At 37.5% G+C, this 27,767-nt stretch overlaps 1 protein-coding gene across 17 annotated transcripts; it reads left to right on the top strand.

The window, feature by feature from the left end:
* The first annotated feature begins 287 nt into the window (after positions 1-287).
* On the top strand, positions 288-27,455 carry LOC108368542 (F-BAR domain only protein 2). 17 transcript variants are annotated; one of them, XM_017623408.1, is made up of 18 exons: positions 313-487; positions 16,559-16,842; positions 16,913-17,479; positions 17,563-17,661; positions 17,729-17,825; positions 17,888-18,229; positions 18,337-18,681; positions 20,326-20,559; positions 20,699-20,729; positions 22,489-22,596; positions 22,660-23,015; positions 23,101-23,273; positions 23,364-23,521; positions 23,587-23,952; positions 24,030-24,203; positions 25,292-25,627; positions 25,696-25,925; positions 26,095-27,455. In XM_017623408.1, the coding sequence occupies exons 2-18, from the start codon at positions 16,813-16,815 to the stop codon at positions 26,190-26,192; spliced, it is 3,744 nt and encodes a 1,247-aa protein (XP_017478897.1). In that variant the 5' UTR covers positions 313-487; positions 16,559-16,812; the 3' UTR covers positions 26,193-27,455. The 17 variants fall into 17 exon arrangements, with proteins under 17 accessions (XP_017478882.1, XP_017478883.1, XP_017478897.1 ...); XM_017623401.1 differs by lacking the exons at positions 20,326-20,559; positions 20,699-20,729 and having other exon boundaries at positions 16,564-16,842; positions 18,337-18,849; positions 22,491-22,596; XM_017623398.1 differs by lacking the exons at positions 20,326-20,559; positions 20,699-20,729 and having other exon boundaries at positions 18,337-18,849; positions 22,491-22,596.
* The last annotated feature ends 312 nt before the right edge of the window (positions 27,456-27,767 follow it).

The following is a 27,767-nucleotide window of genomic DNA, read 5'->3' as shown; positions in this document are numbered from 1 at the left end:
GGCGATTTTGTACCTTCTGTCGAAATGATGTGTTTGTTGTAATTTCGATTTGTACTGATACTGTCAATGTGAGTATAATTTTTTGTTGTAATTTTTGTTTCTGTTCTGTCAACACCACCTTGTATAAATTCGCTGGCACAATTTCAGTATGCATTTCTTTTCCCCAAAAATTTTGAGTTGCTGTCGACAGAGAAATAAAGCTGTACCGAAGATCGTAAATCCTTTATGATTGCGAAAAAATACTTTTTAAGTGATGGTTACTCTGGGACAATATGGCAGCCGTTTTTGACAACAAAGGACTTAATGCTGGCAATATCACACTCGTATATAAAAATGGCAAAGAATGAAAAAAGATAAAAGGCGATAAGCGGAAAAAATACCACCGCATAATTTAAACGCATTTTAAATGTGTTAAAATAGTTTAAAAATTAACTAAAAGTGCATAAAAGAGCGAAAGTAACTGTGTATTTTTGGGGTATAGTAAAATGTAAGTAAAAAGTTGGCGGTTTAAAGCTTAGTAAATGAATTTAGTCAAACGCTTTTGCAGACATTTTAGCGTTCTTGATTTACCTGCGGTAATGCCAAACGTTTTCTTAGTTATATATTCTGTTAGAATATTTGTTTTTTAAACGCGTAGATTGTAATTTAGACATATTCGTATTGATCAAAAATTATACCATTGCCAAAAGAATAATTAGGAAAGGAGGGTATGGAATGTGAAAAACATGAAAAAGCCATGAAACAGGGTCGCATTGCCATAAGATTTTTTTTGGTACTTTTTCCGTGTTGTTTTTTGTTAATAAAAGTATGAAGTCTGCCCACAGCCATCGGTTTTAGTACCATGACGACCAAATTGAATTTAAAATATGTATGTAGCTGCCAATCGGGGTTCTCTACCGTAATACCATGGACTGGGCGACATCGAAAATATATTTTCGTTGCTAATGCTGGGTTTCGACCTAAAACTTGTGTTTTCGTCCATGTAAAATCTGTCAAAGGAAAACCAATTTTCGCTGAAAACTACTTGAAAACACAGGTTAATCGGTGTCTGTACTAGTTTTTTTCGATTATTCATCGAAGTGGAAGCCATATTTTATCATATGGCTGTTCGGATTTGTTGTTAATTGGCTGGCCAAATTATAAAAGAAAAAAGTAATCAGAAGAAAATGAAAGAAACGTATTTTGGTTTTGTTATTTTGTAGCAAAACTATAAACAAAGGATGTACCAAATGTCAACGAAAACACTAACCGCCCGCTGTGAACAGCCTTCAGCCCACAATCGCAGAACTCGTTTCAAAGTGTTTTCGTTGTCGGTCAGAACATGGTATAAGTGGTTGCCGAGCTTAATGTAATTACCATTTTGTTTCACTTTAAATCCACTTTCAATGATTAATTTCTGCTTTGTTCTTCTCTTACTTTATTCTTATTTGATATCGTACAATATACAAGTGTTTTAAGCACTATAGTGCAACAGAAATGTGTAGGTTTGGTGGATGCAGTTCGGCGTCGAAATTCGTAGTAGATACATACGTGTTTGTGCCACAGAAGTGATAAAAAAAAAATTAAGGAACAAAATGAAAAGGAATTCAACGAATAGTTTATAGATTCTTTTACAAGTGATATTTTTTGGATTCCTTAAGTCAACTGCTCAACCTTACGTCAAAATGTGAATTACTGGGAACCTTGGTGGTTTTCTAATTAGTGATTTTGTTGATAATGAATTTCGAATCATTTTCGCATATATGTGAAGAAAAAAGGGCTAAGTATGCATATATATCAGTAACAAAGCCATGCAATGTAAAAACCATAGAATTATATAAAAAGGTCAGCAAATCCACAGTTTCGAATCGCTCGCGAATTTCATTTAAGTTTGGTATATGCATGTGTACTTTTTGTCTTCAGTGGGTTGAGGAAAGGTATGCGAGAAATGTGAAAAAATGTGGTCTTTGCTCCTGTGTGGTCATACCAATTGGGAATGCTATCAAGGGACCTACAACATCGCTGTAAAGCCAAAGTGGCCCGGCTATTTTGATAATTGTTAAAAACTACATTATAGTCGCTACATTCTACAAACATAAATACATACATACACATACAATTCGTCGTTTAAAGTAGACAAGCGCGTATCAACATAATGCAAAACCGCGTGTGTGAGGCAGGAAGGCTAAATGAATTTTGTGTGTTTGGCTTGGTTGGCAGGATGTATTTGGGGTTTGCTTTCCTTTATGGCCGTTCGTTAAAGGGGCGTTGGGCGAAAGGTAAGTGGGCGTGGCACCTCTAACCCTCCTTTTTGGAGAGGGAATGAACCGCCATTAACAAAAATGCAACCCCCGACCACCTAGGTCCCCTATGGTTCCCTAGGGACCCCTTAGAAAAATTGCCAAAAATCGCAATTTTCATTTGCTTTTATTCGCTTCAAAAATGTTAAATATTCATTTGCACAATACATTTTAATATACTCATTTTTATATACAAGACATTTTTATAAAACACTCTGTAACCAAAATAGACATCACTGGGGCGGCAACCCCAGGTTTACCACACAGAAAAGGAATTCTAGTTACCTTATTCTTTCCCAAGGTTACATTCTACGTAGTAAGGGTTATAATCCCTAAGCGCGGCCGAAGGCCGCCTACGCTGAAAGAAATTCTACGCAAAAATACTGTGAAAATTGCGATTTTTGGCCATTTTTCTAAGGGGTGCGTAGGGAACCATATGGTTCCTAGGTGGTCGGGGGTTGCATTTTTGACAATGGCGGTTCATGCCCTCTCCAAAAAGGTCGGTTGGAGGTCCCACGACCACTCCCCCTTCGCCCACCGCACCTTTAACGAACGGCCATAATGGAAAGTTTCCCCTGTATTTGTTCCTCTTGCTGCTACTCGGTCATGTGGCATATGTGTGTTGATATCGACAAGTTGTGTGTAACTTAATTGAAGACAATTGAGGGATTCACAACGGTGTCGCAAGTGTCGCAAGTGTCGTATTGTTATACGTCGTAAACTTTAAAACCTTAAATAAATGTTTATAGAACTTGAAACGACAATCATCCATTTTTTAACACTACAAAAATTCATAATAGCTCTGATCCAATACTTTTCGTGAAAAATCCTGTAAAACTGTCAAGCAGCAAAATTACTCTCTGAAGTGAGAGTAAAAAGTGAGTAACAACAAAAAGTACGGGGAACAAGAAATCCATTTTTCCTGTAAAAACGTCAACCAGTGATTGCTTGACACTTTTCATGACTTTACCAGAAGAAAAAGTTTGGGTAAAATCTTGCAACTTCATTCTCTACACAACTCTCCAAAAGTCCCTGTCAGTTACAGGATTTTGGAGTACGGGAACATTTTTCCTGCAACTTCCCACAAGTTCGTGTAAAATCCTGAAAGTTCATGGAGTACTGGATCAGAGCTAATATGACTTTGGTGGTACTTATAAAAGCGGGGATCCCGGGATTAACATTCCTAGTAAGCATGCATGTTATAGTACGATTTTCATCACAATTTTAATAAAAATCCATCAACTACGCTATTTTGCTTAGCGGAGTTCAGTGTTTTTCATGTTTTGGCCTTGACGTTTCTCCTCTATTTACCAAACATAACACAGACTTGTAATAGTTATGTTTAATGAGCTGCTCTAGGTTACGTCAGGTTAATATATCTCACAAAATTGTGTTTCATGAGGATTTTGCTTGCTCTAACTTACTCTAGTTTCTGTTTCATGAGCCAGCGCTAAGTGGAGCTAGAGCAACTTAGAGCACGATTTTCTGCACCAGCTTTTTTGATGGGGTAAATTGTAGCAAGCAACCGTTTTGAGAATTTCTGCATGAAAAGTGTTTCATGAGATTTGTGAACTGAGTTGCTCTAACTTGCTCTATTGTTTTTTTGACATCTGCTTGACTTGAGCTGCTCTGAACTTTTTTCGGTCTAATTAAACACAACTATTATGTAATGTTTTTAATATCTAGGCATGTTAAATAAAAATACATCTTAGGTTTTTTTCTAGCATGTCGAATTTTTTTTTATTGATGACATACATATATTTTAGGATTTTTAACATTTGCATGAAAACCCAAAATAACTAATTTCTAGTTGAATTTTTATGTATAAAAATACCGATAGACAAATTAAATCAGAAAGACTTAAGTAATTTCGAAGTTATAAGTTTTTTTAACTAACGCTGTTGGTTTATAAGTAAAAATTCAATTCTAAATTTATTAATTTTTGGCATTTTATGCAAATAGCTAAACATCCTAAAATATTTACTATGTCACTAATAAAGAAATCTCGACGTGCTAGAAATAAGCCAAATATGTATTTAAATTTAACGCACCGAGATATTAAAAAAATAATATAAAAAATCCAGGCCTGTGTAATCTATAAATCAGGGTTGCAGACGGAAAAGTCATATTTTTAGTACAGGATTATTTTGGATATGAGAGGAGAAATTTTAAATTCTTAATTACGTATTGTAACAATATTGCGAAATTTATAAAGGGCAGCAATCTATCGGATATCCGATGGGACGGCTCTTATTTTTTACATGGTATCCGGAATCCGGTCATCCGGCAAAATCTCTATCCGGCACATCTATATAAATAAACTATCGGAATCGATGGTTAAATATGTTAGCATGTCATGATTTTTTGTTGGCAGGTCATGAGCTGCATTGAACATTTCCTTGGAAATAAGGGCACATATATGTATGAATAAAAGGTTTGCCGGCCTTCTCCTAAAATTTAATGGGCTACAAAACTGCATACTTAGAAATTTAGTTGAATTTTTAAAATTTTTGAAATATGGACTTATGTGGTTTTTGTTAGACAATGAGCTGTATTTTAATAAAAAAAAAATAACCATTAGACAAACAATGGAAAACAGCTAAAAACGGTCAAAATTTCGTGTCGCTATTAATTTTCACATGGCTGTATGTATTTATGTATGTATGTATGTCCTTTTATTAACTTTTTGTATCATTACTGCTTTACTGCATGTTTATGTGTACATAATAATATTTTAATCGCAAAAAAAACTAACTTATAATTTCTTTATTTCTTCAATTTACTTTCTTCGACTTCGACTGATTATCGCTTACTCAAAGTACTTACTTAGTATGCTATACTGCTTGCGAACCCAAGCGGGAAGCGTGAATTATCTACATAGAAATAAGAAAATAATATTCATATGCACATGCACATATGTATATGTTTATATACAATGTATATACATATATCTCTATTAATAGTTTGTTAAATGCCATTTTTCCTTACATCCAACTGTTATTGACAGCAGTTATTCCATACCTTCATAGTCATAGTACACCATCTCAATCTCATTGCAAGATTGTCGGCAGTAAAAATTTTATCGTCTTTTTCGTTCTGACCACCCGGACCGACGACGCTTTTCAGTGGCTCAACACTTTGACTTTACACTTAGCTCAATCAGACTAATATATTTAGCATACAATAAGGTCATTTGGCATTTGAACTTTTTCAATTTGTATTAATTTGTCAAGGGGTGTACTCAGAACTAAATAATCATCAGCTAGAATAGTGCAGCTGATGTTTAGTTGGAAAGTGGAGAAAGCGGATTTTCATTTCGTACATTTGTGCACTGAATGATAACTGAGCATAGGGTTTCTTCTCTCAACAGTTTTCATTGTAATGTACATAAATAGGAAGCTTCAATTAAATTGCTGGCTGACTTGTGGAGGCGGCCCGATTGAATTTTTGCGCAGCAGAACAATCATTTTTGACGAGATTTTTTTAAATTGGATATCATTGCATATATGCATTGTAGTTACATACATACATACATATGAGAGACCATAACGATTATAAGAAATAAAATTAAATATTTTGTATAATTATAAGCTGTGTTATTTTTACACACATAACATCTACGCTTAAAGACTAAAAAAAACAATCAGCGACAATTTCCATTTCCAAACAAGTAATTTTGATTTTATCGACAACTATACATAAGCGCACATAAAGTTTGTCGATTAGAGCTCCATACAATTTTTAAATGCAGATAAAAAAAAACGCCTATTATTGAACAATGGAAAAGTTGTTTTCGTCTCCTGAGATGAAAATCAGACTAAAAACTTTTTCATCTTCTCCTAATAATTATCTGTGACTTTTATTTTTTTTTTCGTCTCGCTGGAAGTTTATATCAACATGAAAATGATGTACGTATTTTCATAATAATTACCTACATGCGACTTTTATTGAAATGAAACTTAATTGAGTTCGGAGATTTAACCCGTTAAATTATTCATGTCATCGAATCTGTATGGTTCGTTCGATTTTCAAAAATGAGATGTCAAATTAAAGGGATTTGCTTGTTAATTTTTTTTGTGGCGTATTCATTTTTATTTCAATAGTGTTATTGAGCTTTGTTTGTACTACGATCTGTTTGTTGGGGGAAAAAAATGGAAAAAACAACAATGCTTGAGCGGTAGAAGTTATAGCAGCTATTTCGGAGATCATCGCATCTCTTCATCAGGGCTTTGCTTTTGGACATCGTTTTTTGAAAAGGGTTGCCAGATGTTAGCAAATCAAATTGCAATAATCGAGCTCGGAGATATTTGCGATTAATTTCATGAAATCGGCAGTAAATGTACCGATTCTATTAAGAGAAAACGTGGAACGTAAATCATTTCCGTCTTGAAATAATCGTGCCGCGAGACGAAAAAAAATAATTAAAATCCCATATAATTATTATGAGAAGACGTAAATAATTTCCATCTGAAAATAATCGTCCCCCAAGATGAAAAAAGATATTTCTCGTAAATAATTTTTATACAAAGACGAAAAAAATTTCTTTTAAAACAACGAGACGTTTTTGATCCCAAATATTAGGGTAATAAATATTTTGGGTCTCTGGTTGTAACATCATATAAATTCGCCAAAGAGCTTCAGAGATATACACGTATACATATTTATTTATGTATGTATGTATGTACATTTCGATGGCTCTCTGCAATAACGGCACAACACAAAATTCAAAAAAAAAAACCTTAAGTAAGTCGCAAAAATTAGACGTGCACTAGACAAGGATTAGAGACACACACAATAGGTAAATCTATGTCGTCTTGTTGTCATCAATAAATAAGAATTTTAATTCCCATAGATCGAATCAAAGAAATTTTGTAATCAAGAACGAAGAGATCTCAGAAAATAAGTTGAACTAATTATCCCACGTTCCCACGACAGTCGGGTCTACGTAACCGGAACGACCCAGATTTATATTTGGCCAAGGACTGTCACTCCAGCAACACTTCCCAAAAACTCTTTGGGGAATTTGTATGCTGCTACAACAACAACAACAACAACTAATTATCCCTTTTTCATACTGATTTAAAATTTGTAAGCATTTCTATATGACATACGTACATACATATGTACATGTACATACATATCGTTACTTTAATATAGAAATGCCCTAACTTATTTTCATTCAAGATCCAGTTTTGCACAAAGGTGGGTGGATTACTCACCAAAATCCTGCTACATCATAAAATTAGTTACAGTTAAAAGAAATTCGAAGCTCGATAACTTGATTTTTTAGGGCTTTCCTATATTAAAGTAAACGACATGTGCAACCTTGGACTATATTACAACACAATCTTCTATGTACTTTTTTTTTGTCATTTGGTCATTTCATCCATGCCATTGCAGTTAACGCACAATACAGCACTATTCAGATAAGCTTTATCTAAAAATAAAAAGTCTTGTTGTCAAAGCAAATGAAAGAGTGAATTTTTATCTTTACATTCATTAACGCCCTATTAATGTTTATAATTTTTATGCAGACACTAACATTTACGATTTTCCCCAGTAGGTAATTTCAGGAGCTAAAATCTCTTCCAAAAGGTCTTCTTGAGAGTCAAGAGGCTTTCCATTCTGCTTTCCTTCTCCTTTCTTTTTTTATATGGAGTGGCACAAATTTAAGGCCTTCTGCTTTCGCTGCACATAGAGGGTGTTCAAGAAGGACTTTTGTAGGACGTATTTTAGAAGACCTTTGGAGGAGTTCCTTTAAAATCGTAAAAAAAAAATTTCATCCGATCTGGGTAATATAAGGCGTCTGCAATTAAGAACATTCCTGAATTTTACACGTTACTATACAAAAAACTTGCTGTCACAATCAATAAGGCTATGAAAAAATGCCATGCGGAAACATATATAGGACTATTTTTATTAACGGATATTTTTAAAATGCCATTTGGAAATGAACTCTTAGAGCCGCATTCAGAAACGTTCAATAAATTAGCTCTAACGGGCACTTAATGATCGTAAAATCTGTTAATGTTTCCTCTCATAGTTAAAAGATAAGGCCTAATTAGTCAATGATAAATTTAAGTATGACCTCAGTTGCCAGTCCTTATATTCCGGCTACCATCTTGGAAGCTCTTTTCTGTATTTCGAATGACTAATTAAAAGATCTACTAACGAGAGGTTTTAGTGGTATTCTATTTATCTTTTAGAAATAAGTTTTTTTAAAAACTTGACGAAATTAAAAATTATTTTTTAAAACAATAACAACTAAAAATTTGGGAAAGTGAAAGTAAAAAAGAAAAAGATGAATGAAAAATGTTTCTAGCCATTAAATGAAATTAAAAAATATTTATTTTTTAAACAGTAAAACTTAGAAATTAAAAGAAAAGATTTTCCAAAAAAAAATCCTTCACCTCTAATGGCACGCCAGAGCTTTGTTCACTGAAATTTATTGAAAACAAACAAACAATTTCTTTGTCATTCGTTAAGTACTGGTTTTTCGTAACTTAAACATGCACTATGCCTACGGTGACCATATTTATGATAGCCGAATACGGGACAAAAAATAATTTTGCGAATTCCACAATAGCTTACAGATCTTAAAGCATTCTTCAATGATCCTAGATGTATTAGCCCTGAAACAGTATACTTTTAGTAACCTCGCAAATTTGTAGGATAATTTTTTCAAGATTTTTACCACGTAAAATAAAAAAACTCATTAAATTTTAGTATAGTAAAGTACAATTTTATGTCGCTAAGGCTTGCAGCTAATTTTTGGCAATCTTTTTTTTTTGTTGACGTTAGTACGCATTTTTTCATACAAAGTATATTCGACCATTTTTTTTTATAGAGGAGCAAATGAGCAGCACTTTCCACTCGCACTTTATTATACACAATTTAAATGAGTTACAAAACTGGAAACCAAATTTTTTCTAAAGATTCTAATTAAAAAGTTTGAAATTTTAGTTAAACATTGCAGAATTATTTTTTATAGTTTTTTGCATAAAGTTTGAAATTTGGTATTATGTATATGGTTTTTGTTAGGCAATAAATAATAAACATTAAATAAACTAAGAAAAAATAGCCAAAACTTACTAGGATGTCGAGTCCTAATTTCTCACAGGCATTCAGAGTAGAAAATTATAACTGTTTATGGAGAAAATTACGATCATACACCTACATCACTTCAAACTCGTTCATAGGCATGCCATTTCAATGAGCTGTTAAGGCGTCGAAACACCGCATATGGGACAAATAAGGGACATTAAAAGAGAAATACATAACATTTGGCGTCCCGTATAAAATGTATAAATTACCAGGACAATGGGTAAAAAAAGAGGTCTGTCCCGTATAATAAAGGACGGATGGTCACCGTAACTATGCCAGACAGCTCTTCACTGGCACTAGGATCTCTTATAACTTTGACTAACATTTGGAATATTTTTTAAGTTTTTGAAATTGAGTTTTGGGCGTTTTAACACCATGCGGGTTCACTAGCTATGTATAATTATTGTCATTTAATGCCAGTAGAAATTCAGCATTAGAGAAGTAAATTAAAATTAGATTATGATATGTATGCTGAGTGCAGGCAATGTGGTTGGTGACAGTGAGTAGAGCAGTATTGGATTGGATTTGTAAAAATTTAATTCGAATTTTTGGCAATTGCATTCACTATTTATATCGGTTTTAAACCATTTACGGTTTATTTTGCCCAAATTACAAAGAATCTTCGCCATCCAATTTGGCAATACGGCTGTCCATACTCTGTGGATCTAGCAAATGTTTGGTTAAAAAATCAGTAAATAACCAAATTTCACTGAAATGATTTCGTGAGAATAACTAGCTTAACTGCCACCCACATTACCTTCTATGTATATGTTTCATATTAAAATTTGGCATCTAATCTCATTGAACAGAATAGTGATGTAACACTCTAGCGTAAGAACGCAAATGATACTTGTGAAAATTGTGTTCAAGAAAAACGTTACCAAGCAGATCACCGATAACTGAGTACTCACTTCCGCCCAAGCATTACCCGCATACGACCGCATTTGATACGTAGCGATATGTGCACGTTTGAGCAGTGGAGATTAACATGGCTATTTTCTCTTCATTTCTCTTTATCTTTTTTCGCTTCCTCACTGGCCGATGCGCAACCACAACCGTGCACTTACAAGAAGTATGTCTAAAGAAAACGAGAAAGCACTGGACACAGGCCTCAGTTGCCGCAGTTTGGCGGAGGAGCTACTACGAGAAATGCCTGATATGAAAGAAGAGATCGAACAGGAATTAAAAGATGCATTATCGACTAGCAATGAGGATGTCGAAGAAGAAAAGAAACCGGATGGCAATGATGCTGGTAATATAGAAGCTGTAGCACCTAATGGGGATGTGGATACAGATATAAAAAGTGATTTGGAAGCATTAGCTGCCAAAGAAAGTGCTGATACTAAATTGACAAACGATGCGGAATCTACAGCAGTAAAAAATTATGAATTGGACACTAAAGATAATGCTGATACGGATATGAAAAGCGATGTGGAAGACGCCAAGGAGAATCCTGATACTAACATGGAAAGCGATGTGGAAGCATTAGTCGTTAAAGAGAGTGCCGATACTGATATGAAAAACGATGTGGAGGCAGTAGTCGTCAAAGGAAATTTTGGATCTGACTTGGCAGACGATAAAGAATCGGTCGCAATGAATGTTGCAGAAGCTGATTTTGAACTGTCGATGGAAGAAGAGCTTTTGGAAAAGGCACGAAATTTAACTTCTGAAGAAGAAAGTGAAAATCGAGTAGATTCTGAGCTGCCTAAAGTGTCTAATGAATTGACAAATGCCCAGGAAGCTCGAAAATATCAGGAAGGAGTGGACAATATGTTGGAAGCTAATGATGCACCCACAGAGCAGCCGGAAAAAAGTTCCATTAACTCGGAAGAGAAGGAAACGTTGGATGTGTCAACGATCAAAAATGGGGAAATAACTGCGACCGGTAAATGGGAGAAAAATGCGGGGACACAGGAAATTACAGAATCGCCCGATAAGCAGATAGAAAGCAACTCCGCGGATGAGAAAGAGAAAGAAACAGAGTCAAAAATTCGTAAACGTGAGATCGAAAGCCCGGAGGATTTAAAGAAAGACACGCTGGACTTCCCAATTGCTAAGCAGCCGAAATTGGAAATTCCCAACGAAAGGAAATCGATAATAGAAATTCATATCGCAAATAAAGTGGCCGATGATGAAGAAGCACTCGCGGAGTTGGAGCGCGTACGTAAGCTTAAGGAACAATCTATTATCGAACTGCATAGGTTAAAGAGTCATGAGGATAAGCTACTTAGGCTCGAGAATATAAATAAACAGTTGCAAAAAAATATAGAACACAAGCACGAGTTGTTTCCGACTACTAAGGTCGAGGAAAGTATTTCAGAGAAAAATACTGTTAAGGGAGAGAGGGAAGAACCTGAAAAGAAAGTCACTGTAGTCAAAACGAAAAACGAAGTTAACACGAAAGAAACTAATTTGGACGAGGACGCGCCTACAGCATGCGCTGAAACAAAAACTTCACCTTCAATTGACGTCGGCAATGATGAAGAGTCTTCGAATTCAACTAGCGACAAGGAAATCTCTAAGCGCAGCACCACGGTGACCGCACCGACTATTCTAAATGATGCCCCCGAAAAACCAGTGAATTCAGCCATTAATACTGACATCGAGATGGTGGAGAATGCTACTTCTCAAATTGCACCCACAACAGAGTCCACTAACTCAAATACTGTCATTGAAACCAGCGAAGATAAAGCTGTAGAAACAGCGCCTGCAGTTGCCGCTGAAGTTTCTGCTACCGCAAAGTCGCCGTCAGTCACACAAACAGCAACACCAATGGAAACGGCTAACACGTTGACGGTAATGATGGAAAAAGCCACAGGTAGCGTTTCAATACAGCACGACGAGAGTAGCAATCACTCCACCGCTGGTGAGCCTGATCCTCACTTGCCGCCCGAAGAACTCACTATCGAAGAGGAAGAACGCGATCGCGAATTACGCGAATCACGTGCAACTTTTCTCCAGCACTTGCCTTGCTTCAAGCTCCTGCGCAATGCCGTCAGTGCCAACGGTAGCGAGGCTGACTCCAATGACAATGGTGCAAAAAGCCGCGCCATTCCCAGGTGCCGCGAATGTCGACGTCGCAATGCACAGGGAGGCTCAGATGTCTACTGTCGTTTTTATGAATTTCGTCGTTTACAATATAACGAATCGGGTGAATTGTTAGTTGCTGGTTTCCCCAATCCCTACACCGATCCGACGCCTGATGATTTGCGCATCTGGCAACCAGATGAGCAGAGCGTTCCCACAGCTGGTTGGATGGATATCCAAGTGGCGCGCTATATTCTGTTACATGCAGGCGATCAGTTCTGCTACTTGTGGCAGCAAGAGGCCGAAGCGTTGCGCTTACATGAAAACCCCAATAGCGTTATAGCTTGGAAGAAGGTAGTGCAGGGCTTGCGTGAGATTTGTGACGTCTGTGACACGACGCTCTTTAACTTCCACTGGACGTGCGACAAGTGCGGTTTTGGTGTTTGCCTCGATTGCTTCAAAGACCGCAAGGAGCAGCGTAGCTGTCGAAAACGCCGCACCGGCGATAAAACGCAACGCGGCCATGACGAGTACCATTGGATGTTGTGTACCGCCACCACGCCCAATCATCAAAAACACGAACTGCGTGATCTAATGTTGACGCAGATTATAGCTGGCGACGCCCTTAATGTTTTGGGACGTCTCTTGCATGATATACGCGCCATGTGGCAGGTGCCGCAAATATGCGGCTGCTTGTTGAGCAAACAGGATCTGCCACCAGACACGCAGCTGGGCGCTTTAATACAAGACATGATCAAGGAGTCGCAATTAAAACAACAGACGAGCGCATCTTCGCTGGCCACCGAGGAGACGTTGCGCAAGCAGGCGCGCATGGAGGAGCTGCACGCCAAAAAATTGGAGTTTGCGCGCGCCAGAGGCATTGACTATGTGCCCGGACGGGTGTGGACCAAACAGACGCTGGGAAAGGATCCTATAACGACAGCTTTTGATAATTTCAAGCATATTAATTTCTTACGCAAAGGCTTGGCTGGCTTGCGCCGCTTTTTACCGCCGCGCGCCATGACACTAACTTATTCCACGATGCTGGCGCCAGGAGTGCCACACGAATGGCTATGTGATGGCAAACTTTTGCGTCTGACCAACTCCATGCATCCCGACAACCGCATATTATTTCAAGAAGTGTGGAAATGCGGACAACCAGTGATGATCTCGGAGGTGGCGCGTTCGCTGAATCTCGACTTGTGGCGCCCAGAAGCCTTTTGCAACGATTTCGGCGATAAGCCGAACGACCTGATAAACTGCTTAAATGGCAATTTAGTGCCCAATCAACCGATGCGCTACTTTTGGGAGGGATTCCAGTGCATTAAGAAGCGACTACTTGACGCGAGTGGCAAACCAATGTTGTTGAAACTAAAGGATTGGCCGCCAGGCGATGATTTTGCCGAAATATTGCCGACACGTTTCGCAGACCTCATGACCGGCCTGCCTATGCCAGAATATACACTACGTACAGGCAACCTGAACATTGCTAGTTGCTTGCCGAAAATGTTTGTGCCACCCGACTTGGGTCCGAAAATGTACAATGCCTACGGTTCGGCGCTACACCCTGACAAGGGCACTACGAATTTACATTTGGATATTTCCGATGCTGTAAACATTATGGTCTATGTGGGCGTGCCACAGGATGCTGACAGCAAACACCAATTGGTAGCCACCCAACGAGCCATTGCCTTGGGTGGTTGCGATTATCTAACGCGCGCGCGCTGCCAATCCCCTAACGTTCTCCCAGGCGCCTTATGGCACATTTTTCCGGCACGCGACGCCGACAAAATTCGCGATCTACTCAATCGTGTGACTATAGAGAAGGGCTTTCGCTTGGAACCCGATCACGATCCAATACACGACCAGAACTGGTACTTGGATGATAAATTGCGTGCACGCCTCTTCAATGAGTACGGCGTAGAAGGCTATCCCATTGTGCAGTGCCTCGGAGACGCCATCTTCATTCCGGCAGGTGCGCCACATCAGGTGCAAAATCTACACAACTGCATCAAAGTGGCCGAAGACTTTGTCTCACCGGAAAACATTACACACTGCTATCACTTGACGCATGAGTTCCGACATTTGTCGCACTCGCACACCAATCACGAGGACAAACTACAGATTAAAAACATTATTTATCACGCTATCAAGGATTGTTGTCATATACTTGTACGTGCGCTGGACCAGCGACTCGACGAAGAGTTAGCCAAAGTAGAGGAGCAGAATGCAAAGGCGGAAAAGAGTCTCATTGAAGCTACAGAACTTGCCGCACAACTAACTGGCGAAGCAACGACGAATGGCAAATAAGCTGATGGCGATGAAGTCTCACAAGATATATTCTTGACCTAACCAATTTTTTCGTAGCACTAATTCATAATAGTATTAAACATTTGTACGTGATTGTTTGACGAATTAAAAGATGTAAACCAATCAGTTCACTTTTATGTAAATCTCTTGACCAACATTTATTGTATCGTAGTATTTGATATATTATTAATAAGTTTTCAATAAAAAGTATACATTTTACGCAGCCTCAGAATATTTATTTGGGATAGAACTAATGGCATTTCTTTGGAACGTCGAATGTGAACGGGGCTAGATCGTTGAAACAACCGTCCTTGGTAGGAAAAATCTCGAGTCTTTCCGGGGGGTGGAATGGAATGCTTTGGGCACGTGTGGCCGCCCGAGACATTAGAATACAGTGCACGCAGCTTCAAAGGTGTTAGGACTGCCATGGGATTCCTCCTGAGCATCATTTCAGAGAGGCTTAGGGTGCGTTCATACCGAAAGCCGAACGGCGCCGAGCGAAGCAAAGCGGAACAAAGCGAAGATGCTGGTGTTGAATGAAACGAAGCAGAGCTTTGCTCATGGACTCGGCGGAAATGAAAAGCGTCAAAAATATTTGCTTAATTTTATTCAAAAGATTGGTTGTAAAATTCGTTTCCAATTGAATATGTATTTGGATATCTTGTTTGCAGCAGCATCTTGAAGGTGAAAAATTAAATAGAAAATACAAAATCAAAAACTGCTTTGCTTTCCGCTCCAAAATTCTTCTTTATCCGCTATGCTTTACGTTCCCTGAAATTTTCTGAGCCAATTCCATCTTACAGAGGTCGGTGCATGCTCATTAACCTAAAATCGTTGGAAAGTAGAAGCACTATTCTCTCTCTCACTTTCGTTTATGATCTAATAAATGGGATGGTCGACTACCCATCTCTATTCGCCTAAATTAATTTCAATATTCCGCAGCGGAATCATAATATTTTCTGATTGGGCACAGTCAAAACAAATTATGCTTGTAATGCTCCGATTCTGAGAACTTTGAGAGAATTTAATTCGCTTTCAACTCTTAATGGTTTTGACTTTTCTTACACAAAACACTATTTTAAAATGTTATTAAATGAATTATTTAATTAGTCTTAAGTGCTCTCTAATTTTCTTTCTTTGTAATCTGTAAGAATTGTTACACTTTTCGAGATTAAAACGAAATAAATAAATAAATAAAAAGCTTGTTGTATCAACACTTTCATATAGCTACAGCAAGTTGGAAGCTTCAATCGGCTTGGAACGGCTTGTTGTTGTTGTTGTAGCGTCTACAACAACCCCACCCAGATCGGTTAGTCCCTCAATCGTTGTTGTAAAGCTCTACTAGCGGTAGCCTCAGGAAGCGTGCAGCATCGACGGGGTCTGTCCATAGGGACAGGGGCGTCAGTAGTCAGTCAGTATGACTAAAAATTCGCTTACGTAATACTTAAATGGCCTCAAAAACAGATTAAAAGAAATCTACCTATCACGCGATTTTGCCCTGTCTGAATTTGATTTGGGTAGGTCGTTTCCAGTTCTGACGGTCCTGGAGATGTGAAGAATATTGCTTAATGCCACAAATTAAACACTGCATTAGACATCGCAAGGCCCCACATGTTTTTTAACTTGCCCCGTCCATCGCCCTTTTTGGATGGCGCTGATGTCAGCCTTTGTCTGCCCGAGGACATCTATCAGCCGGGAAGAGGTACCCTCCGATTTAGAGGAAACTTGGAGCAAATAGTATTCAAATATTCTCAAAAATGCTTGACAAAGATTTTTCGATGAATGTTTTATCGTCACCTTTTTAATTAAAATATTCTTTTATCTCTCATTTTTTCTAGAACAGTTTATTCAGACGTCCAAAGGCTTTTACATACAAACATATGATCGTGCGCTATACGATTTGTTACTGAAGAGATTTGCTTAGCTAAAGAGTATGAATGAAGGAATTCGGTGCTTAAAATGTTAAATGCAAACCGGGCTACTAGAAGTCAATTAACTAAGGCAACTACATATATAATTGCTTAATGGGTTTTAAGTAAAAGTCTAACTAACTAAATTTTGATACATTAACGAAAAGCCGTACGAAACAAAAATGACGGTCGATTTCAATGATTATTTTTGGGTAAATCTGGCTTGTTTGATTTTTATGTTATTAGTAATTTCATTAATTTTTCCCTTGTTACATCCTAAAGGGGGAGAAGAACAACGGGTTCGATGTACTCTACCACAACATGAAATTTGGCTGGGTAGCGAGCAAAGAACTTTCCGAATTCTTTCGCGAAAAGTCCAATATCGAAGAACAAAACTCCAAATTGATGGCCAAGTTGGCGCACAAAGCCAGCACTGGCACATTGAATAGTACATTTGCGCCCGTTTGGACCATACTGCGCACCTCGGCGGAAAAACTCTCCACCCTCCATCTGCAAATGGTGCAAAAGCTTACCGAATTGGTGAAGGATGTTGCCAAATATGCCGATGAATTGCATAAAAAACACAAAAGTGTGAAGGAAGAAGAATCGCAAACCCTGGAATGCGTGCAAGCGATGCAAGCATCCACAGCGGCTGTGCAAAAGTTGCGCGATGTCTACGCGAGCAAAGTGCTGGAGTTGGAGAAGTTGCGCAAAGATAATGCATCACAGAAGGATATCGAAAAAGTCGAAACGAAATTACGTAAACTACAGGACGAATACAAGACGCTGCTTGACAAGCATAACCCGATCAAAAATGATTTTGAGCGCCGCATGACGCAGACGTGCAAGGTATGTATGATGCAAAAGTAAAAGCTGCAAGTGTGCAAACAACTAAACACAAACCTCTTCTCTTGACCATATTTATTTTGCAGCGCTTTCAAGAAATCGAAGAGGTCCATTTACGACAAATGAAGGAGTTTTTGTCTACATTCTTAGAGATGTTGCAAAACAACCACGACATGGTTGGACAGGTTGGTTTAGCAGCAATTAGTAAGAAATATCTTCGTGAAGAAACACGGTAATTTTTCCTTCCAACAGGTGCATTCAGACTTTAAGCGTCAGTTTAATGACATGACCGTCGACAAACTTTTGGAGCAATTTGTGCTCAACAAATACACAGGCTTAGAAAAACCAGGTTCGTACCAATATTGGCTTAGTTAATACATTAATATTAAAAATTCATGCTTTTAATTGCAGAAGTGCCCGAACTCGAAATCATTCCACTTTCTATACAGCAACAACAGTCCATCTCAGCTACGCGGTTGAATCAGCCCGGCGGGACTGCAGCGGCTGCTTCCAATTCCAACTCGGCCACAAGCATTCAAGGTGCCATATCACGTATTACCAGTGGTAGTGTATCAATGGATCAACGAGGCAGCGCTGGTATCGAAGCGGGCTCACTGGGAAGTGGTGGCGCTGCCGGTGGTAGTGGCAGTGGCAGCAATAGTATACTAAACGCTGACGACACCATACTCGGCATACAATCATCACCACGTGCAACATCACCGATTTTAGTGAGCGCCACAACAGCAAACGCCGTATCCAGTGTTGCCGCTATCACAACTACTAGCAGCGCCAGCACTGGGCCTGCAGGAGTGTCGTCGTCAAGCACATCAACAACCACTTCCACAGTGCGCAGCAATTTNCCTCCAGTGTTGCCGCTATCACAACTACTAGCAGCGCCAGCACTGGGCCTGCAGGTGTGTCGTCGTCAAGCACATCAACAACCACTTCCACAGTGCGCAGCAATTTTTTGAATTGGTTTTCATCGAGCATTCCAAGCAGCAAGCAACAAGCAAATGCCGCAACAAGCAGCAACGCTCCAACAGCTGAAACACCAGCAGCAGCAGCAGCATCAACAACAACCGCTAATAGTAGTGGTGGTGGCAATTTCGGTACGGATAGCAATGGTTCTACCCACACCGGCACAGCCATCATCAAATATTCCCTTAATTCAGAGCTTCAGTCACTGCAGGACAATAATAATCAAGGTTCATTTATGTCGTCTGCTTTAACACAATTACAATCAGAACAAAGTGCCACTACTACTACTACTACTTTCTCTACTACTGCTAGTCCTCCTACTCACTGTACCACTGAAAATAATACTACTACCACCAACAATACCACTACATCATCCACATCCTCCTCTATAACAAGTACGTTTTATGTTTATTTTTTATTTATTTTGATAGTTTAATTTTTATGTTTCCAAATCAAGAGTTATCTTATCCTACGTTTCTATTACTTTCAAGTTTTATGTTACTTTTCTTTTTATGTTTATCTTAGTTACTTGTTTTATTTATTATTTATATTGTTTGCTATTGCATTACCTTTTTGTGTTATTCTGTGATTAAAGCAGATCGATTTTTCGTCTTTTTACAAGTAATCTCATTTGTAAATAATACCATAAATGTATTCACGAAGCACTCTAGACTTTTTCCAATTAGTATGTGCCTTTGTAAAATTTTAAGTAAATCTCCTGGGTTAATGCGATGCTTTTTGTTACTGTGGGAAGTCCGTAATAGATAAATGTCTTGTGTTTTCGTCAGCAGTCATTCCTGATTATTAGAGAAGATTAGGGTTTAAAGCTTGGGCCAGGGTTCTGAAATATCTTAAAAATAAATTAAAGTGTAGTTAGAATAACATTTATTCAATTATCATGAAAATGTTATACATACTTGGGATGCGTCGCATATGCCTATCTCTCCCTTCTTATCCCCATTGCTGCCTCCGATCATATTGAGAGCGAATTATCGAAACGTGCTACGCGGTGATATAAGGTTTAGTAGAATAAGATTAAGATTCAAGATTAAAATTGAAATAAAGATTGAGATAGGGATTTCACGGAAATATTTGTTTTAATATCGATGATAAAGTATACTCACTTCAATTCTGTCTTAAAGCGGCTTAAGTCACGATTGGTTTTGACAGAAGATATAATTAAATTCTTTCAAATCGCAAAATATTGGGTAGAAAATTATCATACCTAAAAAGTAATTTTATAATATATAAAGTAATCGAGAAAAGTTTAAGTTCCCTATTCTGGGCAAGGCGCCATCATTTTTGTCTTGTTGGGGGAATTAAAAGCTCTATTGGTTTCCAGTAACTTAAATCTCCTACAGATTTGATTCAGCCTAATTTTTGTCTTACAGAAAAATTCTGGATTATTCATTTAAGATAACAATCATATTTAAAACTTGTAAATTTTGTTTATATTTTTTATAGTTTTAAAGGCAGTGGCACCACAATAATTTACTAGAAGAATAGCAATAAAAATAAAATTGTCCAAATTCACAAACACTAAATCAAATCTCTAAGCATCTTAAACACTCAGACTAACTCCTATGCTATCCAGTGAACATTTATTATTTACATGCATATGTACCAATAAAAAAAAAACACATAATACTAACAATTAAGTGCAAGGATTTATAAAATTTCTGTTTTGTCTTGCAACAGAAGCTCTGTACCAAAAGGTCGTTTTGAGAGGCACAAATTTATCCAACCATTTACTGTTACAACTACAAATTTTGTTGTACTGCTGTGTCTGTTTTTTTTACGTGATTAACCAAATCCCTATTAACTTTCTACCAAAACAAAAAAAAAAAACGCATGTGCTTATACATATTTAGATGAAGCAACCATCGAGCAGCAACTACAACATCGCACATCATCACCCACACCAACCGCCTCGAATGCTGCAGCGAGTCGAAAATACATTGAACCAATTTCAACATCACTTAACGAACGTTCAAATCATCTGCATCATCATCTCCATCAAACGTCAACGAGTAGCAGTAGTGCCACTGCGGCTGGGTCGGCATCTAGCGCGGCTGCGGCTGCGGNAAATTTTAAGCACTTCTGCAGTTTTACGCTGGAATGCGGAAATCTATATACCTATACATAAATACATCTTTTATCGTTTCTGACTGCGGTGTTTCGGTATCTTCTTACATTATGATTTATAAATATGCACATAATACTTTTTATTTGTTGTTGGCACAGCGCTTTGTAATGTTCTCACTGTTTTTTCCCAACTGGAATATTTTCCCTTATATTTGTTTGTTTGATGGCTTCTCGGGGCAAACTCAATCTTATGCTTCTTTGTTCTTTTTTCATTGGTTTTATAAACTTTATTTATGTATATTTTTATAACAATAAGCGTTACCTATTAAGAGCTTCTTTTCTCTGTGGCAAATTCAATGGCAACGTTATAGCGAGTAAACCATGTAATATTTAGTGATTAACACCTAATTTGTGCCATTGCTCCTCCTTAACCAGCGAAGAACACAGAGAACCAATGTTAAGGCATAGTGGACATACTCAGTAGATCATTTCATCAATTTTTTATTATAAATACGAGTTATTCCGGATTTCTACGGCCATTGTGTGACAAAATTTCATTCTTTACCTTAAGAAAAATGTTAATTTCCACATGCATTTTTTTATAAAATAATAATAATACATTGGCGCTTACACATATGTATGTTAGTGTTTGGCCGAGCTTCTCCTCCGATTTTTAGCGTGCGCCTTGATGTTGTCACACAAAGGGGAGGGACCTACAGTTTTACGCCGACTCCGAACGGCATTGTTTTTTATGAGAAGCTGTTTTTCATGGCAGAAATACACTCGGAGGTTTGCCATTGCCTGCCGAGGGGCGACCGCTATTAGAAAAAAACCTTTTGATTTTAATTTTTGTGGTGCTGGGTTGAGCCGGTCTTGAACCCAGGCCCTTCGGAGTGGTAGCGCGCACTCCAGCGGCCACTTTTTTATATACCACAAATTTTTTTGTAATTTCATTCATTGCCTAGTAGAAATTCGGTGAATTCGGAAATTTTTATTTTATTATTTAACTGACTTAACTAAGTTTGCAGCAGCAGACTAGTCAGTGAAAAATTTGCCTCGAATTTCTTAAATCCTGTGGTTCCACGTTTTTCTGTGAGTAGAAACTAAGGTCCTAGCCTATTGGTTTAAGTGATGAGACTTTCTTTTTAAGTTATATCAAAATTTCTACATATATGTATGTATGTGTAATTTAATATAAATAATTACTTATTACTACCTATTATTGTTTATAAAATTATATATGTCTGCCATATTTTCATTACTCATTCGTAATAGATATCCGCATGAGGTCTAGGGTGCCGCCTCACATTTCCCCTTCTATAAGTTTATTCGTTTACATAAATGCATGAGTTTTGACTAATGTGTACATACCTCCATTGCGTTCATGCTCATGTCTTAAGTCTATACAACCTATATCGTTACTAACTTTTCTTTCGCGAATACTAATTTCTAATGTCTATCAAATGTGATTCGTTATCATACAATGGGCTATACACAAAATTACTTACTAACGTTTGTAAGAATAATTGAATCTACAGAGAACACTACAAAGGAAATATCCGCTTCTATTCCAGTTTCGCGTTATTGATTGCTATTGAAAATAAATAATTAATTTTGTATTAACTTATCATCTTATAGCCATGTAAAAGAGTTATTATCTATAGTAATATTAATGCTTATTACATACAAACTATTAATGGTGGCGAATAATTTTGTATAGAATGAAAAATTTTATACAAGTCAAAAGAAGTTAACGGTTGAATTTCCTCTTGATGTAACGTTGTTTGGATAAAGAAAGTATTAAAGATAAAATTATTTGATTTTCAAATCAAAACCAGTGCTAGGCACAAAATACAAACGTTAATGGCGTGTATACCCCAACGATTTCCTAAAAGATGCGTGCTTACAAAAAATATCAATATTCAAATATTTCTTCCTTTTTCCTGCACAGTGTCTGGCATCTTGCGTAGTCGCCGGGACAAAGCGAAAACCAAAAAGTCTAAAAAGAAGAAAGATGGCGAAGCTGCTGATAATATACAAGAGGAGCGCCTGGGCAGGTAAAATCTTCTTCGGCATGTGCTTGATTGTTTACCATTTTATTTATTTTTTATCATGCTCAGTGTGGATCGCGCCAACAATTCCTATGACACCGAAGAAAACAATAAAATGAAGGCGCAGAATTCTAGCGGCAGCAGTGCTGGTGGTCTAGGCATATCGTCTGCTTCAGCTCCAGGCAGCGTCGACTCGTCGGGTGGCGGAGCTGGTGCACTGGGTATTAATGTTTCTGGAAATAGTGGAAGCGGCATAGCAGGGAATGGTGTAACGAGCAATGCGAATACTAGCAGCGGCGCAACCGGAAATGGTACGGCAGGTGGTGCTGCTGGTGTAAAAGCATATGGCGCTAATGAGGTGGACGAAGATGGCTATAGTATGCAACCACCGAAGGAGATTGCCTGGGAGGAGAATCACGACAAAAGTGTGTGAAGAATTGCGAAAAAATGAAGGAAGAATATTTATTTTTTTGTAAAAAATGTTTTAATTATTTTGTCTTTTATTTCTAGCTGGCGGTTTCTACTCTGACTCCGATTCAGACTCAGATAACGACAAGCCAGAACGACGCATTCATGTGAAAATCAAGCCACTAAACAATGGCCAGGCGCCAATGTCTGCCAGTGTGGATGAGTTGCGTGCCACGGTGGAGAATATATCACTTTCGCCTACTAGCGTCTTTTCGGTAAGCCTTAATTAAATTACTCAAAAATTCTGCTGTTCTTAATAAGCTTGATTGTATATGTACACGCTTGCGTTTCCCACCTACATTTAGACTTTCAACCAACAGCACAGCAACCAGCAGCAGCAGCAATCGCGCATCGCTTCACGACAGCAGTCGCCCGAGATATCCAATGCATCCACGCCCACGGCTACGGTGCATCCATATGCGCCGCTGCAGAGCCCGACACTCTCCATGTCCAATAATTCACGGTGAATTTTTTAACGATTTCCTTTGCGATTTATTGTAGTTTGTGAAAAGCGCTATTTTTCTGTAGATATGCCGATTTAGGCGATATATTCTCCGAGTTGGGAGAAGTTAGTGTCTCGGCGCCAGCCTCCGCTACGCTTTCAAAGTCGAACAGTCGTCAAATACCAACACCTACGTCAGCTAGCAGTATTGCAATCCCACGACCACCTTCACGACGTTCTGAAATGGTAATGGCACCCACAGTGGCGGCAGCACGTGGACGTATTAGTCCATCGCCAGCTATGAATCGCGCAGACAGTATTGGCAGTTTGGAATTCCGCACTGCTATCGGTGGTATTGGGTCTTCGCGCGGACCTTCGCCGCTAACCATCGGTATATCGGACACGATCCCAATAGCGGTGGCATTCCATGAAATCATACACGCCTACTTTAGGTGCGAAAAGTGTTTAGAAGAGTACTGTTTAATGACTATACTTAGTGATATTTAACGTATTTATTTTTACCTAACAGAGGTAGTGACGAGTCGCGCTGTCAGGTGAAAATCTCTGGCGACATGATGTTATCATTTCCAGCGGGCATTGTTGGCCTTCTAGCGAACAATCCTAATCCTGCGAAGCTTGGTTTTCGCATCAAGAATGTGCAGAGTTTGGAGAATTTAATACCGAACTCGAAATTAGTGCAAATGTAAGTAGAAAAGAAAGGTACTTCGCTGAAATTTCAAAATGAAAAATAAAATTCTCAAGTATTTCGCTTATACACTGCCGGCAAAAAGTATTGGCACAGCTGCTTTTTTACAATATATGCAAAAATGTTTATTCTAATATATTTCCGACAATTTTTTATAACAATATGGTTCATTCCACAACAAAACCATAAAAATATAGTTCCAAAACTTTGTGCAAAATTCATGAAAATTCAGCAAATTTTCATGCAAATTTTCAATTTATTAATCAGATTTTCAGAATTTTTCTTGAGTATGCAGTTTTACAGCCCATTAAATTCTAGTAAAAAATGCAAGTTCGGAGTTAAGTAAAAAAATCACATTGATTTTTAAGAATTTTTTGTTTAAGGTGTTTTGCATTTTTTCCATATAATATTTTCGAAAAAAATTTTTTGTATGCAAGAGACTACGTGAAAAAAATTGCCAAAAATCAACGGTAATTCCTAGCTACTTAAAACATTTACTTTGTTTTAATAAAACTGATTGGGCTACAAAACTGCATTCCCAAAAATATCTGAACAATCTGATTAAAAAGTTGAACATTTGCATGCAAATTTGCTGAATTTTCGTGAGTTTTGCACAAAGTTTATTAATTATATTTTTATGTTGTTGTAAAATGAACCATATTTTTATAAAATTTGTCGGAAAATATTACAATAAAATCCTTTGCATATATTGTAAAAAAGCAGCTGTGCCAATACTTTTTGCCGGTAGTGTATAAAATTCTCGAGTGTATTTTTTAATACTTTATATGTGCAAACATACATACCGTCAACTGAAATGAAAAAAGACGTAACAAACATCGTCGCTGAAATACAAAAAGTTGTAACTAATAAAAAATTCAAAATTCATATGATGGATTTGATATGATGGATGGAAAATTGATATGATGGATTTCATCGAATTACAACTCCCACATCATTTTATGAAAAAATAAATAAAAAATATTAGTCACGACCTTTTCCATTTCAGTTACGTGTTTTTACGTCTGTTTGCATTTCGGGTGCCGATACATACTTATGTAAACTAATTTCCTGCTTCTCCTTGCTAGCGATCGCAATCAATCCAGCTCCTTCAGTACAATGCTGGAATTCAATATGCCCGCTTTGACTGCCTTGCTGCGGCGGCAAGCGGAACATAATCCCAACGCGTCATACTTCAATGTAGACATACTCAAGTATCAAGTGCGTTCTAAGCCAGGCGCTTCATCGTGCCCCTTCCAGCTGGTGTCGTATTGGAAGTGTGAGCCCACATTTACAGCACTTAAAATCGATTACAAGTACAATAACCATGCAATGGCAAGCGGCTCGCCGCTGTTAAACGTAACGCTCTCGGTGCCCGTGAACGGTTCTGTGCGCAATGTGCAGTCGAAACCTCATTCCGCGTGGTGAGTTCGACTGGGACTTGGAATTTCAACACAAATTATACAAAAATACAAATTGCTCTTTGTTATAGGCTTGGTGAGTCCAATCGGTTGGTTTGGAATTTCACCGACATCTCGCAAAATTCCCAAGATGGGGGCGTTGGAACGTTGCGCGCACGTCTCGAACTGAACGAAGGTCCATCCATACCGGCCCTGCTGACTACACAATTCAATTGTGAGGGCACTACATTGTCGGGCATTGAGTTTGAGCTACAGGGCAGCGGTTATCGGTTATCGTTGGTGAAGAGGCGTTTTGTCTCCGGTAAGCAAAAACGAATTTATGAAGAAGTAACAAATTAGAGCTCAGACACGTACACACTGGTATATAGTTAAATTATGATATGCTTAACTCATAATTTAAAGTGGCGGTTTAAGCTCGAATTACTGAATTTGAGAAGTCAATATAAATTTTTGTGTCTATGCGTTTTCAGGCAAATATGTGTGCGAAGGCGACGGGGTGCGCAGCGGCGCCACACCTACCCCACCGTCAGTGGGGTCGTCTAGTCCATTTTCAGCAAAATCGAACTAGTTTACAAACGCAACTAATTCTCAAGAACGAAGAACAATAAATCCGTATAAACTAGCAGCATCAAAGGTGTAAAACGATTTTTTTTTTTATTTATAAGTATCCATTACTATCTACATGGACTTCAACCAACCAGAAATACAAATTATAACATATAAATATCTACATAAATTTAACGGCATAAAAGCAACGACATTTTTGCAAATGTATGTACATACATATACGGCTAGACAACTGAAAAAATTTGCTACACGCTAAACATTCACTAAATGTATGTAATGTAGAAAACTAGGCTCGTGAATTAATAAAAAAAGCGTTGTAAAATTAATGAGGAAGAAATTTAAAAGATGTGCACACAAAAATGTGGCATGCATTATGCTATCTAGAAAAAAAAAACCTTGTAGAAGCTGAATTTTTTTTGTGCTTTGTATTTGTACGTATTATACGCATTTGAATGCTAAACAGCCGAGCGTAGGAACTGCAGTTACCTTTGGTAGAACGCCGAATTTAACTTTCGCGCTACATTCTCTACAAGCTTATTTCATTTTTTGTGTAATATATTTATTTTTCATGGTGTCACTACGCCAGAGTTTGTGTTAGTCGTTTGGGAAAAAAACGAGCCAGTTAATTGAATTGTCAACCTTTTTTCTTTTCGCATTCTATGAAATAATCAGTAAATATGTAGCGTGAGAAGATTGTACTTTTACGTGTTGTATTGTTAAAACTCTTATTATTACCATAAACATTATTACTATTGAAAAAAGTATGTATGTATGTAGATTTTTATATATACATATTTACTTGTATATGCTAATATTAAACTAGAACACTAAGTGTTGATTTTATGTTTATTTTTTAAATGAAAAAATAAATAAAACATATTATAATGATGGAAAATAGATAGTAACACATACATACATACATACATACTTACATACGCCCATGCAAATCTATTACAAGCATATATTAAATAAACGCTAATAGCATTTTTTGGTATTCTTATAAATGCCCATAACATAACTACAAATGTAAAAAATATGCATTTTCCAAACCAAATGTAATAGTTTCTGTAAGAAAAAATATTTTGTCTATCACTGAACTTTACTGCAAATCTTCGGTTTGTCAACTTTGTAGGTATTCTACAGTAATTTAAAAATATTTTTAGTTGCTGCACTGTAAGCACCTACATATCTGCTTCGATCATTACCGCTTTAATGACTATGTAGACAGAACTATACCACAAATACACACAAAAATATTCCAAGATATCACGCCTTTTTATTTTATTCTTTACATAACGTTAAAATGATTCCATAAGTGAGACTGTGTGCATGGAAATCACGACTCAGCTGCCGCTGTTCGGCTGCGTGTGAAACACGCATGTGCTCAAATAGCGCTCTGTGAGCTGTGGCCTCTAATCACTGGCATAATCGCAAAAAAAAATAACTCATTACCTTTTAACAATACCTATTGAGTTCTGATTGACTAAAATTTTTGGTTTTTATGTTAAATTTCAAAGTACAATGAAAATATCATAATAAATATGGGTTACAAGTTTGAACTTAATTTTGTTAAGCG

This window comes from Rhagoletis zephyria, unplaced genomic scaffold, assembly GCF_001687245.7.
Source record: "Rhagoletis zephyria isolate East Lansing unplaced genomic scaffold, Rhagoletis_zephyria_1.1 Rzeph_scaffold_03173, whole genome shotgun sequence".
In the NCBI taxonomy this organism is placed as follows: domain Eukaryota; kingdom Metazoa; phylum Arthropoda; class Insecta; order Diptera; family Tephritidae; genus Rhagoletis; species Rhagoletis zephyria.
The sequence above is the reverse complement of the archived record's forward strand: the minus strand, read 5'-3'. Positions and strand labels throughout refer to the sequence as shown.

What these genes read in the sequence shown, in the direction of transcription:
- LOC108368542 (XM_017623391.1), top strand. Translation starts at nt 1,717, where the DNA reads ATGAATTTCGAATCATTTTCGCATATATGTGAAGAAAAAAGGGCTAA. An exon ending in TGTGAAGAAAAAAGGGCTAA is followed by an intron (nt 1,764 to 10,453) that starts GTATGCATATAT and finishes TGCACTTACAAG; the next exon opens with AAGTATGTCTAAAGAAAACG.